Source organism: Mus pahari, chromosome 3 (assembly GCF_900095145.1).
Source record: "Mus pahari chromosome 3, PAHARI_EIJ_v1.1, whole genome shotgun sequence".
Taxonomy (NCBI): Eukaryota; Metazoa; Chordata; class Mammalia; order Rodentia; family Muridae; genus Mus; species Mus pahari.
The window spans coordinates 28,854,976-28,870,917 of NC_034592.1; the positions used below are offsets into that span (position 1 = coordinate 28,854,976).

Genomic DNA, 15,942 nt, shown 5'->3' on the forward strand with positions numbered 1-15,942 from the left:
TTCTCCCTGTCTGAATGGCTAAGTAAAACAAAACAAGTGACAACCAGTGCTGGCAAGAATGTAGAGTAATGGGCGTGCAATGTTATACAGTCACTGTGAAAATCACTGTGGGGTTTCTTCAGGAAGATGGGAATCAATCAACCTCAAGATTCAGGTATTAACTGAAAAGGACGTTTCATTCCACTGCAGAGAGACTTGTTCAAACTTATTCCCTGTTTTTCTCTTCATAATATCTAGAAATTGGAAACAATCTAGATGAAGCACAACAGAAGAATGGTTAAAAAAATCTCATATATTAACACAGTGCAGTATTATTGAGCTGTGAAACAAAATGGCTGGGACTCTCTAAGGCAGGAGCACTCAGGAGCACACATGTTACAGAAGGAGCAGAAAGCTGGGACAGGGTCCTATGGGTCTAAATCTGCACCTGGAGGTAGGGCTGTTCCACAGCTCTCTATGCACTGGTCTTGCCATGGGACAGCATGCCTCCAGGGGGTGCAGACACATACTTACAGACTCAAAGGAGGAACAAGCTCCAGCCAGAGACAGCAAGAACATCTAACACCAGAGATTACCAGGTGGCAAAAAGCAGATGCAAGAAACTTACCAGCAGAAACCATCAAAAGAACCCAGTACTCCCACTACAGCAAGTCCTGGATACCCCAACACACCAGAAAAGACAGATTCAGGTTTAAAAATTATATCTCATGAAACTGGAAGAGAATTTTAAGAGAAAGTAAATAAATCCCTTAAAGAAATACAGGAGAATACAGTGAAACAGGTAGAATCCTTTAAAGAGGAAACACATTAATCCCTTAAAGAATTAGAGGAAGATGTAGCCAAACTAGTGAAGGAATTGTACAAAACCATCCAGGATCTAAAAATGGAAATAGAAACAATAAAGAAATCACAAAGGGAGAAAATCCTGGAGAAAGAAAAACTAGGAAAGAAATCAGGAGCTGTATATGTAAGCATCACTGAGAGGATACAAGAGATGGAAGAGAGAATCTCAGGTGCTGAAGATTCCATAGAAAACATTGACAAAGCAATAAAAGAAAATGCAAAGTGCAGAAAGATCCTAACCGAAAACATCCAGGAAATCCAGGACACAATGAGAAGACCAAACCTAAGCAAAATAGGTATAGATGAGAAGGAAGATTTCCACCTTAAACGGCCAGTAAATATTATCAACAAAAATTATAGAAGAAAACTTCCCTAACCTAAAGAAATAGGCACCCATGAACATATAAGAAGCCTACAGAACTCCAAATAGTTTGGACCTGAAAAGAAATTCCTCCCATCACATAAAAATTAAAACATTAAATGCACAAAACAAAGAAAGAATATTAAAAACAGTAAGGGAAAAAGGTCAAGTAACATATAAAGGCAGACCTATTAGAATTACACCAGACTTCTCACCAGAGACTATGAAAGCCAGAAGATCCTGGACAGATGTTATACAGACCCTAAGCGAACACAAATGCCAGCCCAGGCTACTATGTCCAGCAAAACTCTCAGTTATCATAGATAGAGAAACTGAAATATTCCATGACAAACCCAAATTTACATAATATCTTTCCACGAATCCAGCCCTTCAATGGATCGTAAAGGCAAAACACCAATACAAGGACAGAAATTACACCCTAGAAAAAGCAAGAAAGTAATTTTTCAACAAACCTAAAAGAAGAAAGCCACGTGAACAGAATCCAAACTCTAACAACAAAAATAACAGGAAGCAACAATTAGTTTTCTTTAATATCTCTTAATTTAATATCTCTTAATAATATCTCTTAATACTCAATTCCTGAATAAAAAGACATAGACTAATAGATTGGTTATGTAAACAGGACCCAACATTTTGCTGGATACAGGAAACCCACCTCAGGGACAAAGATAGACTACCTCAGAGTAAAAGGCTTGAAAACAATTTTCTAAGCAAATGGTCCCAAGAAACAAGCTGGAGTAGCCATCCTAATATCGAATAAAATCGAATTTCAACCTAAAGTTATCAAAAAAGACAAGGAGGTGGCTGGAGAGATGGCTCAGCGGGTAAGAGCACTGACTGCTCTTCTGAAGGTTCAGAGTTCAAATCCCAGAAACCACATGGTGGCTCACAACCATCCATAATGATATCTGATGCCCTCTTCTGGGATGTCTGAAGACAGCTACAGTGTACTTACATATAATAAATAAATCAATCTAAAAAAAAAAAAAAAAAGGACAAGGAGGGACATTGACAACAACTCCCATAACTTACTGAAGTTGGAAATATCAAGGTCATGACTACCTAGAGCCTTCATCCCAATTTTCTAGCATCTTTAATACAGAGAGGAACTCTGCATGCTATAAAAAGAGAAATATAAACACCAAACCAGCCACAAATTCTTCATCTTCAATGGTGAATTACCTGTTAGCTATGCTACAGATACAGTGGAACAAAGCTTGTGGAAGTAATTAGCCAATATCTGATCTGACTTAAGGCAGACTCTATGAGAAGGCACCCGTGTGAAACTGCTGGGTTGACTAAGAACCTGAGACTAAATATTGAAGGCACATAAGAAAAAGACAAATCATACATACTTGTTTAAAAGAAAATATAAAAAAATATCGTGATAAAATGAGTCCACATAGATCAGTTTTCTACTACTGTTTTGCCTTAACCAACTTCTACTTGATAGTTTTGTTTGTTTGGTTGGTTTTATCTTGTTCAACCATCATCAGAGAAGCTTCCTCCTGTAGCAGATTGGAACAAATTTAGAGATCTGTAGACAGTCAATACACAGAGAATTATAGAACTTGAAATTATCAGCCCTAAATGGTTGTATCTATTAAACCCCTCCTCTCTGAGCTAAGTAAACCCCAAGGAACAGGAGGCAGCACAAAAAGTAGAGGGGATAGAATGCCAATAATACAAGGCCCTATACATCAACACGGTCAAAGCTGAGATGAGCTCAAAGAGACTTACACATGGTGCATGGAGCTTTCAAAGAGCCACACTTGGTCCTCTGAATTGATATTTTAACTTCCAATTTATTATTTTTTATGAGACTACTGAGTGTATGAATCAATATACTCTGACCCTTGTGATTTCTCTTGGGTTCTTTTTCTACTATTGTTTTGTCTTGTCCAACTTCTACTTGATAGTTTTTGCGTTGTCTTATACTTTATTTTGATCTATTTTCAAAGAATCAAACCCTAGCCATGTGGGTAAAGGTTAACAACTGAACCGTCACTTATTTATATGCTGGGGAAGGGAAAACCAATTTTCTCCAATGGAAAACTATAATGTATATAAACCACTCTATGTCAGATCTCATGTTTGGAAGCAAGTTGATTTTGTTTTGTTTATTTGTGTGTTTTGTTTTTGTTGTTGTTTTAAATGTTGAAATAATTTGTATGGTCAAGGTACATAACCAAATACACATATGGAACCCAATGTTTTGAACAACGCTTATAATAAAGCTTATGGATGGAACAACAAACACATGAATCTAATTTAAAAAACTTAGTAATCAGGATTTAGCAGACTTATATGACATCTAGCACAATTTGGATAGGAGTATGTTTGGATCTTGTATGTGCAAAATATATTTTATCAAATGCCAAGAAAAACTGGCTACAAACATTGGAGTCTGGCCTACCCCTTGTTTCTGTTTGTATAATTTAGATGCTTGTTGCCAAACAACAGCATGATAGTTACAGTCTCCATAGCCGGACAGTCACAAAGATGGACTAAAAACAAAGGCAAATTTATAGAAAAGCAGAGTGGGAAGAAGTTTAATTTTGCTTTGATTTTCTTTCTCTTCTATTCAGGGGCTTAGGAAGGCCTTCCATGGCTCTGTACAGACTGCTTCTCAGAAGAAGTTACTTAAAAGCCAATTTCAACATACCATCAAAAGAAGTATCCTAAAAGGACTATAGTGTTCCTAGACCCAGCATCTTTAGCCATGTAAAAAACAAAACAAAACAAAAGAAATCTCAGTAATGGTCTATTCTCGACCCTGACACTCCAAATCCCTGCAGGAAGGAAGTGTGGTAATTAGCTTTGCATGCATTTAAATGGTAATTCATGTATCAGAAAAAAAAAATCCACTTTTAATGATTTCATGTAAATGTGCTAAGTAGGAAATAAGAGGTTTTTAAAACTCACAAAAAGCTTAATATATCATGCATTTCCTCGCAAAACAGAAGATTGCCAATAGAATCTGTGGGAAGAGAGCTGTAATATTCCTGCACAAGATGCTCACTGGTTTTATAAAAGCACTTACTTTAACTACTTGTGTGAAAATTACTTCAGATGATATTCTAATAAAGTATTATGAATTCTGAACAGCTAATAGCCAAACATAACTCATCTTCTGGGGACTCCCTTAGGGAAGACATGAACAACCAAAAAGAAAATACTGTTTTTGAAAAAATCATATGAACATATGATGCAAGGCTGGTCAACTCCAGCATGTCTTCCATTCTATTTTGGTAGAAATTGATGAACTATTTTGTACTTTCTACCAGAATATTGTTTCCTGAACTGATTCCTAAAGGCATTTCAACTCTGGTGAGGAAGTCAAAGCATAAATTCCAGGTTTAGTGTGGGCTGCTAAACTGGAATATATTCAGAAAGAATCTGAATAAAATGAGAGATTAAACTGCATCACAGGAAATACAAAGTCTACTTCCCTATAACAGGATTTGTGTGGGAGATAGAAGCTGAGGAGCTAGGGTGCCAGCTGAGAAGCCAGACGGTAAGGGCTTGTTTTTCTCTAAGAAAAACGAGAAACTATTCCATTAATTTGTTTTAAATAAAAGGAAATCCTTATTAATTCCTCAAAATTCAAAGAATGGAATGGACAATAAAATCTCTATTCACTAGTAACAATGGGAAAGAAAATTCAAGCAATATAGTATGGCTTGGAGGTACACACCTTTAGTCCCAACTACTCAGGAGATTGAAGACAGATAAGAAGCCAAAGCTAGTCCTGCCTATAGAGTGAACACCAGGAAAATTATGACATCTTACCTCAATAGGGGTGTGTGTGTGTGTGTGTGTGTGTGTATGTGATATAATTTAATGGTAAAATATTTTTAGTATATTTCAATATGTAAGCTTCACCTCCCAGTACAACTGACTGTTATAAACAATATCAATAATTTGTGATTGCAAATGAACAAAATAGAGTATTTTGCAAAGTTTCTAAAGATAATGGATCAGAGTTACATGAAAGAAATTAAGATGAAAAGAGAACAAAATCAACTGTTAAAAATTAAAGAATAATCCATCCAGGATTTTATTTGCTACATATAGACAGATCTGCACATGAAAAAAAGACCTAAGTTCTGCTAAAAACAAAACCAAACAAGGCTTGAGAAGAGTTCAAAGAAGTGTGGCATTAACTCCAAAGCTAAAAGTCAGGAAGCATTGAAAAATGCTATCTTTAGCCAGGCATACTCTGGTGCATTGAAGCTGAGCCCAAGAATGGCTCACAAGAAGTCATTAGGTACAAAATTAACTCATAGAAATCAGTAGTACTCCTTTATACAAATGACAAAGGGGCAGAGAAAGAAATTAGGGAAAGGATACCCTTCACAATAGCCACAAATAATACAAAATATGTTGTTGTAACTCTAACCAAGTAAGAAAGAACTGTATGACAATAACTTCAAGTCTTTGAAGAAAGAAATTGAAGGAGTTATCAGAATATGCAAAGATCTCACATGTTCATAGATCAGTAGAATTAACATAGTAGATTGCTTACCAAAAGCAACAAACAGATTCAATGCAATCCTCAGCAAAATTACAACACAAATGTTTAGAGCCATTCTCAACTTCATGTAGAAATAAAAAAAGAAAAACCCACAGGAGAATCAAACAATTCTAAACAAAACAAACAAAAACAAAGAAACAAAACCAAACAAACAAATAAAAACTTCTGGAGGAATCATTATCCCTGACCTCAAGCTGTCCTACAGAGCAATAGTGATAAAAACTGAATGGAATTGTTTCAGAAACAGACATGTTGATCAATGGAATGAAATTGAAGACCCCAAAATAAACCCACACACTTATGGACTCTTGAATTTGACAAAGAAGCCAAAACCATACAATGGAAAAACGAAAACATCTTCAACAAATGATACTGGTTTAACTGATGTCTGCATGCAGAAAAAAGAAAATAGATCCATATTTATCACTCTACACAATTGTCAACTCCAAATGGATAAAGGACTTCAACATAAAACCATATACAAAAAAAATCTCATAAAAGAGAGTGTGGAAAATAGCCATAAACACATTGGTACAGGAGGCAATTTCCTGACCTAAACACTAATTGCTCAGGCTCTAAGATCAACAATTAATAAATGGATAAAACTGAAAGCTTCTGTAAGGCAAAGGAAATTGTCAATAAAATAAAATCGCAAACTACAGGTTGGGAAAAGATTTTTACCAACCCTACATTCAACACAGGGATAATATCACAAATATATAAAGAACTCAAAAAGTTAAACTCCAACAAGCCAAATAACACAATATTAAAAGTTCAGTACAGAACTAAACAAAGAATTTTCAACAGAGGAATCTCAAATGTCCAAGAAGCACTTAAAAATGTTCATCATTCTTAGTCATCAAAGAAAAACAAATCAAAAGGACTTTGAGGATCCACCTTATACAAATCAGAATGGCTAAAATAAGAAACTTAAATGACAACATATGCTGGTGAGAATTTGGTAAAAGAGGAACATTTTCCATTGCTGGCTGGATTGAAAACTTATACAAATACTCTGGAAATCACTATGGTCGTTCCTTAGAAAATTGGAAATAGTTTTACCTGAATACTCAGCTATACAGCTCCTAGGCGTATACCCAGAAGATTTCCCACCATACCACAAGGACACTTGCTCTAGTATGTTTACCACAGCTTTATTTGTAATAGAAACTACAAAAAACCAAAATATCACTCAACTGAAGCATGAATATGGAAAATGTGGTTCATTGACACAACGGGATATTATTCAGCTATTAAAAACATGGAGGGGGCATCGTGAATTTTGTGGACAAATGAATGGAACTAGAATATATTCTTAGTGAGGTAACCCAGATACAACAGACATGCATGGTATGTACTCCCTAATATGTGTCCCCAAAGTACAGAATACCCATGATGCACAGACACATAGACCAAAGAAGTTAAGCAATGAAGAAGGTCCAAGGAAGGATGCTTGAATCATACTTAGAAGCATGAACAAAATAGTCATAGGAGGCAAAGGGAGGGAAGTAGATCAGAGAGGGGTAGGAGAAGAGAATTGGGGGCTGGTTCATGTGTATAGAAAGATAGGAGTGATGCTCAGAGGATCAGAAGAATGTCTGGAAATCTGTAGTTGCTGAGGGTGAGGGAAGGGGGGAATCTTTAGGATGTACCACAGACCTGCTATTAGGGAGGTTCCCAGGAGTCAATTTGAGTGACCTTATCCAAGCTGCCTAACAGTGAAGAAATGGCGCTTCCAGAGGCCACCTTCTCTTGTCAGGCATGACCCCCTACTGGAAGAATAAGGACACCAACTAACCCACCAACCTTTTAACTCAAATTTGACCTGTCTTATAGATAATGCAAGGACATAGATGGAGCAGAGACTGAAGGAATGGACAACCAATAATTGGCCCAACTTGAAACCCACCCCATGGCCAAACATCAATCCAATGTTATGTATGATACTCTGTTATGCTTGCAGACAGGAAATAAGCATAACTGAACTCTGAGAGTCTCTGCTCAGAAGCTAATTAAAACAGAGGCAGATACCAGCCTCCCAAACATTGAATGGAGGTCAAAAACTATTAAGGAAGAGTTGGGGCAAGGATTGAAGGCCCTGGATGGGATTAGGACCCTTCAGGAGGACCAACAAAGCAACTAACCTGGAACTCTAGGAGCTCTCAAAGACTGAGACACCAACCAAAGAACACACAGGAGCTTGAAGGAGACCCTTGGCATATATATAGGAGATATGCATCTCAGCCTCCACCTTGGCCCCCAACAACAGGTGCAGAGTCTTTCCCCAAAGCTGTAGCCTGACTGTGCTATCTGTGCTCTAACAGGGCTGCCTTGTCTGACCTCCAAGACAGAGAATGCCCCTATTCTGGAAGAGACTTGATGCGCCAGGGTTGGTGGATACTGCAGGGTGTCTAACCTCTCAGAGGAGAAGGGGAGGGTTGGAGGGAGGGTATCTGTGAGAGAGGACAGGGAAGGGACAGTGTTTGCTGTAAATAAATAATTATATTTACAAAAAAAAATGATGGAGTCAAGTTCATGCTATGGTATGCAAAGTATCATCAGAATGTTCAGAATATTAGAGAATCACATACAACATAAAAGTGAAAGTATGTGCGACAATATAACTTTAATGATAAAATAAATAAAAACTACCCTAATCTACTTCATTCACTTCTGACTATTGTATCCTGATGGGATCACTAGCTTATTTGATTCCAGTATCTGTGTTTCTACCAGAGTGTTCTTCAAGAAAATGTTAAAAAAAAAAAATTACCGCAACAAATGTGTTTTGTTAAGATACTTCATTGAAAATCAAGTTTATTTGCAGGTCAATTAGTTCAAAAATTATCTCTCAAATCTATTCTTTAGAGAATGCATGTCAAATATGAAATCAGCTGTATCACAAATATGAGAAAATAAAATCAAGGAAAAGTAAGCTCTATGGTCTCCAGTGTTCCTTAATCAATATGATTTCTCCTGCATGTTATGGTCCACTTTCTTCCATTATCCTACAATATCGCTTTGAGGACATTCTAAGTGTTAAGAGACAACACCCTTAGGGAAGCTACACCAAAAGCATTTGTCGGACTTTTTGCACAACACAAATCTTCATAACTCACAATTTTCACCTCATTCACAACCTTTAAACATCCCAGGTTACTGATACTGTTCTTACGGGACTGATCATTTTGTTTTATTAGAATGGAAAAACAAAATGGACATCCAATGAAGTATTTGGAAAAGCTGTAAAATCTGACCTAATACAATCCAGCAGACCACACTTTCTATATGATGTTACCCAGCTTCCCAGAGTCTCAATTTTCTGTCTATAAAAGGCAATAATAACTTCCTATGGCATAGAAAACCATTTAGCATGGTCATTAAATCTTCATATCTATATTTGGGGGAGAGTCATTTTTTTCTAGCATTAAACTAACAAGATCACTTTCAAACTAGCAAACAAGCATAAGGTTTAGCTGTCTGAAGTCTGTTTAACCATTTAATTTTTCATAACACTCTTATAATCTGAGTTAAAATTATTCTATTATAAATCTGAAATGGTCCATATCTTCTGCTAGCTTGGGGATGAGTTGTATATGCAAAACTGAAATCTATAGTGATCAAAATCTATAACAGAACCCACAACAGAAATATAAGTCTGCAAACCAAGCCATTTTGATCTGTCTTGTTTAATGTTTTTCAAAGACCCCATTGAAATATATTTTAAAAAGTGTTTTCTAAAAGAAAGTGTTTTTTTTTTCTAATAAGATCAGTTAAAATCCCCTAAAACAATGGTGCTGAAAAAAATCACAAAGGTAATCTCTGAAATCATTAATGATGACATGCATTTAACTAGACTTCATTGCTTCATCATTTTAAGTTATATGATGTGACAGAGACTTTATGTAATTATACATGCAGGGAATATTCAAACTTCATTACTAACTCACAAATTGTCCTGGCAAATGCAGAGCACATCATATTCCATGGCAGCTGTGAAATGACAAGTTGCTAAAGTTCATAGCGTAAAATTATGAAAGAGGTCAGGCAACCATGCCCACATTTCTGTTCCCACTATTATTAAGTTACTTCTTCACACTTAAACACTTTTTAAAAATTAAAAGTGACAATATAATTATATGACTTAAAACAAACATCATAAAAATTATTTACTCCAAATAAAATAATTAAGAATCCATTTCTTTTCTTCAGCTCAAAATTAAGATGCTGCTCAGCATTTCACAAATGGCTTAGCAAAAGTAATCCGTGTTTTTATAGGTATCTTGATAGTTTTATAAAGAAAATACAGTAAATTAAACAGACATGTTTGCAATTATTATGATGTAAAATTCTTTTTTTTTTTTTTTTTTTTTTTAGGTTTAAAAGTAATGGTCTATTGAATAATTAACAAAGAAGATAAATTCTTTTAGGGAATGGTAAATGTAGAGAAAAGACAGCTAAAGTAGGCTTGGGAGCAGTCTTACATAGTGCAAAATTTTCCTGGTTATTTGACCATTCTTTATGCTATTCCTGGAGACGCATACATTTTTACATTTTTATTAGATGAAGTAATCAAAAGGAGGCAAAGAGCTTGTGCTTTGGTTCAAATTCAATTCCTGTGTGAAGCCATATGTGATATATGCCATGAAATAGCATTCTTTGTTGTGCCTGGGTGTGGCCGACTGTCCAAATCACCAAATACTTTCACCTGCAAATTACATTTATTCCAGATTAGAATATTTTTCTTTCTAAATGTTTATGCTATTTATTCATTTATTTTTAGCTTGCAAAATTAATGAGGGCATTATTTTCTGTGAATAGAAAATAACTAGGTACATGTTAAATTTTTCATTCAATGCTATCTAAGCATATTCATATAAAATTTCTACCTATTTAAGTGATGGAGAAGAGAAACAGTATATGTGATGTACATATTTGTGTAAACTCATGATTTTAATTTGTGATACTATGCAGAGAGAAAAGAATGATTATCATGAAAAGCCAAAATAAATCAAACAATAGTTGATATTTTAGAAAATAATTAAATGTACTGATTTGCTTCAATTAAAATTAATACAGAGGTTTTTCTTCCAATTGGAGAAAACCGAATAAATTTCAGTGTATTTGAAATAAATATGATAGCCAGTAAGTCATAAATAATAGAATTATTTCCTGGATTTCTTCTTTTACTTAAATTCCATCTTTGCATTCATATTGTGAACTATATTTTAGCAAAATGTGTCAATTACATACCATGTGACATTCCAGGCAGTATGAAAGAAAATATTACAATAAATATTGCAATTTGCTATTCAGGGACAAAGAGCTACTGAACCTGTGTATGTGAGCACATGTACTCAAGCCACTCATATTCACACATGAAGCTCTTTAGATAAGCTAAATAGAGAGATAAGAAAAGAATGTTGTGTGTAAAGGAAATTCTTGAGGAACAATCTAGAGATACTTACTGTGGAAGGATTGAAGACTGTTAATTATCCTTTGATCTGTCAATCTTCCTGCTTTTGTTATCTGGCCACATTTGAGTTGATTAGAAGACTCTCTTGATTCAATCCAACAAATCAATTCTTCACTATAAATAAAATCTAGAGTATGGATTTCATTTCTGTTGGCTGAGATTAAGGTTGTCATTTTACTTCCATTGATGTAGAAGAGCTCAATTGTTTCAAGACTTGAAATTAATAACATTGGTGGCTTATCTGTGGGTTCTGGAATAAAACACAGAAAATAATTGTTAAGAAAGAGGGGTTGATAATGTCTTGTTTCTTCAATGTTTATTATCAACTAAAAGCTACTCCTGTACTTGCAAAATATCATTGGAATAGAAAGAATGCTTGCATGCAAACCTTTTAAAAATAAACTACATACAAGTCTCATTGCATGCATCATTTCAGTCTCTGGGAAAATGTATTTGTATGAGCACTTGCTTCCATTATACCCTAATTTATAATGTGTGGTCTGACTATAAAAGAAATGCCCTTTACTTTTATCTATGTTGAACAAGGGAAGCTCTGTGTTGTGAATTCTGTTTTTGTTTTTGCCACAATGATGTATGTGAATGACCTACTCTACAGTTGCTGAGTTTCACTTGGGAGCAAGGACATGCATTTAGAAAGTGAATGTGAAAGGTCAGAAATAGACTGTCAGGAGCAGAGCACAGGAAACTCGGGCTCCTAGCAAGATTCACTTTTAACCTTCACCTCTCACACTCTCTAGAGACCCAAGATCCAAACAGGCAGTTCTAATCATAATCTTAACACAAACTATAAGACCATGTTTTTAGGCAGTACTAACAATTGGTGAGGTTAGGACTGATGTTTTTGACGAACCCAATGAAATTGTCAAGAGTTTTAATGGCACACTCAAAGGTAGTAATAAACCCTGTATGTAAACTAGTGTTTCCAAAACTTGCTTTCATGCTCACACTAGTATTGTTGCTGAAGTGGTAGAGAATTCAGAATTTCTTATTTCAGCGACTGTTATGAACTCTAGAAATATACTACTAAATCTTTTTGTCTCAATTTCTAAACCTATCAGGAATTGAATTCTCATTAGGTTTACCACATCCTATGATAAGCTGCCAGGATTTCTGTAAAGACTTACTGCAGTGGCATTTTACCTGTTTTCAATCCTTATAATGGTGCCTCCTCTTAAGTGTCTTCCATCATACTAGCCATAATTTGACAATAAAACACAGTCCAGGTAATGCTAACTTTATGTTCTATCTACCAAAAGCTCATTCCATGAAAAACAAAATCACGATCAGTAACAGGTTTTGAAAACTTTCCTGAGATGTCTTCTCATTATATCATTAACATGTTCCCTCATGTCCCCCGTGCTGTTGCCCACTGTCACTTTGTTCTAGAAAGGTTGCACTCCATGGTGATCCTTGTATAAACCACAGAGACTGAAAAAAATGGATGCCTTCCTTGAATGTCATCTTATCCCACACTGACTAACTTTTTTAGACCTAACTTTCTTGGTTATAAGTTTTCTGGTGAGACTATCTGTTACATTCTATAAACCTGGAAGTCTCCTTTTCTCCATTAACTTTTACCAAGTATTTCTTTATTATCACTGCTATAGAACATATAGTTTCCTATTTACTTATTAACATACCTTAATTGTTCTATTTTGAGCATCTAAGAGAAAAGCTGAATAATATAGTGCTCAGATAAACAGATAAAATGGAATTTTTACACAGCAGTATTCCTTAGAAACATTCTGTGACACTTAAAAAGAAACACATAGAATATAAAATACATTTTAGTCTTTGAAAATGATCTAGAAAAAGATTGAGTAGTCAAAAAATCATAAACCAAGTAAGTGGCCATCCTGTCAAAATTACTGGAGCTCCCTGGGCGGTGGCGCCTCTAATTCCAGCACTTGGGAGGCAGAGGCAGGCAGATTTCTGAGTTTGAGGCCAGTCTGGCCTACAAAGTGAGTTGCAGGACAGCCAGGGCTATACAGAGAAACCCTGTCTCAAAAAAACAAACAAAATAAAATTACTGGAGCTAACAGATATTTTAAATCAAGTAAACTTTAAAAATATCTACAGAATATTTTCCTCATTACAAAAGAATATACCTTCTTCTTAGCACCTCATGGAATATTATCCAACATTGGCCATATACTCAGAAACAAAATAATAGAAACAACAAAAAGCCTACAAATTCATCAAATCTGAGTAACTCTTTGCTCCACGACTCCTGGGTCATGGCAGGAATAAGAAATAAAGAATTCAATGAAAATGAATGCATAATATACTTCAACTATGAAAATAGTGCTAAGCAGAAAGTTCATAGCACAAAGTAGCTACATAGAATAATTAAAGAGGTCTCATACTAGCAAGTTAACATACCTGAAATCTCTAGAACAAAGGGAGGCAAGCACACCCAAGAACAATAGGTGGCAGAAAATAATCAAACTAGTGGCTGAAATCAATAAAATAGAAACAAAGAGAGTAATAAAAAGAATCAATGAAAATGAGAATTGGGTCTTTGAGAAAATGAACAAGATAGACCAACCCTTATCCAAAATAACAAAACCAAAGTGAGAGAATATCTGAACTAACAAAATCAGAAACAAAAATGGGGACATAACCATAGACACCAAAGAAATCCAAAGAATCTTTGAGGTATACTTTAAAAACTTTTATTCTATAAAATTGGAAAGTCTAAGAAAATAGATAATATTCTTGATAGATATGATTCACCAAATTTAAATCAAGAACAGATAAACAATTAAACATTAAAAGTACCCAAACTAGAAACTAGCCAAGGCCAGAGAGTTTTAGAGCAGTCTTCTTTCAAAGAAGAGCTAATGCCAATATTCCTCAAATTATTCCAAAAAATAGAAACAGAAGATACATTGACAAAATCATTGTATGAGGCCACAATCGCCCTGATCCTCAACCTACACCACCAAGACTCAATAAAGAAAGGAAATAACAGACAAATTTCCCTCACGAACAGAGATGAAAAAACATTCAATAAAATAATTTCAAAGTAAATCCAAGAACATATCAAAAGGATTATCCAACATGATCAAGTAGGTTTCATCCTAGAGATACAGAAATGGTTCAACCTATGAAAATCAGTCAATGTCACCCCTCCTATAAACAAACTGAAAGAAAGAAAAAGAAAACTTTATCCTAATAGATGCTGAAAAAGACACATTTATATCCAACAACCTTTCATGATAAAATTTTTTGAGAGATTATTTATAAAAGTTTATATGTAGCTGGGCATGGTGATACACACTTTTAATTCCAGCACTTGGGAGGCAGAGGCAGGCAGATTTCTGAGTTTGAGGCCAGCCTGGTCTACAAAGTGAGATCCAGGATAGCCAGGGCTTTACAGAGAAACCCTGTCTCGAAAAACAAAACAAACAAACAAAAAAGTTTATACTTAAATATAACAAGTGTGGTTTACAGAAATCCAATAGCCAACATCAAGTTAAATAGAGATAAACTCAAATTAATTCCTCTGAAATAAGAAACAAGATAAGACTGTCCATCTTCTCCACATATATCTAAAGAGTAATTGAAGTTCTAATTGGAAAAACGAAATGACTGAAGAAGATTAAGAATATATAAGAAGATGTATTGGTATTGCAGGTGATATAACATACAAAATTTACAACTAAAATTCTACCACAATAAACTCCTTTACTTGAATTGACTGTATGTAAGATTAAATTTAAAAAAAAATTCAATAGCACTCATATACACAAATGATAAATGAGCTGAAAAAGAAATTTGGAGAATAACACCTTTCACAACCTCAAATATTATAAAGAATCCTGGGGTAAGTATAACCAAGCAAGTAAATGACTTGTACGACAACATCTTTACATCTTTGAAGAAAGAAATATAAGAAGATATCAGAAGATGGAGAGATTGTGGATCAATAGGATTAGCATAGTAAAAATGATCATACTACCAAAACTAATCTACATATTCAAGTAATCCCAATCTAAATTCCAACCTAATTCTTTACTGACCTTGAAAGAGCATTACTCAGGTTTATAAGAAAAAAAATGAAAAGTCAGGATAGCTAAAAACAATTGTGTACAATAACCGAATATCCAGAGGTATCACCATATCTAGCTTTAAGCTTTATAATATATATATAGTAAAAACTAAATAAAACTACATGGTATTTATATATGAACAGGCAGTTGCTCAGAAAATCTGGACTCAATCTACCTCAATACCCAGCTATAATGCTTGTAGGCATATACCCTAAGAATGCCTCATCCTATGACTAGGATATCTGCTCAACTATGTTCATAGCAGTTTGATTCATGATAGCCAGAAACTAGAAACTATATATATGTCATTCAGCCTAAGAATGGATAACCTTGAACAGCTTCTAAGAGTTGGACTGGGATATTAACCCAGCAACAAAACCTTTGACATACAATTTGTCATGACAAGATGTCCTAGGGTAGTGGTTGTACAGAATTTATGGCAGTGGTCAATCAATGACGGGTCCATATTCAGTCCCATACTACAGAGGAGAGCCTAAGCCTGATACTGCTCAGTTGGCCAGAAACCAGATGCAGGACAGTTATCAGAGACCCAGTATATAACCAATCAGGATGAGAGAGAGAGAGAGAGAGAGAGAGAGAGAGAGAGAGAGAGAGAGAGAGAGAGAGA

At 35.0% G+C, this 15,942-nt stretch overlaps 1 protein-coding gene across 4 annotated transcripts in view; it reads right to left on the bottom strand.

The window, feature by feature from the left end:
• Lrp1b (LDL receptor related protein 1B) overlaps positions 1-15,942 on the bottom strand; it is a 1,962,444-nt gene that overhangs the window by 1,061,018 nt on the left and 885,484 nt on the right. For all 4 annotated transcript variants that reach the window (XM_021192210.2, XM_029535926.1, XM_029535925.1 and 1 more), the window contains exon 6: positions 11,231-11,488. In XM_021192210.2, the coding sequence (XP_021047869.1) occupies positions 11,231-11,488 (258 nt within the window). The remainder of the gene's footprint in view (positions 1-11,230; positions 11,489-15,942) is intronic.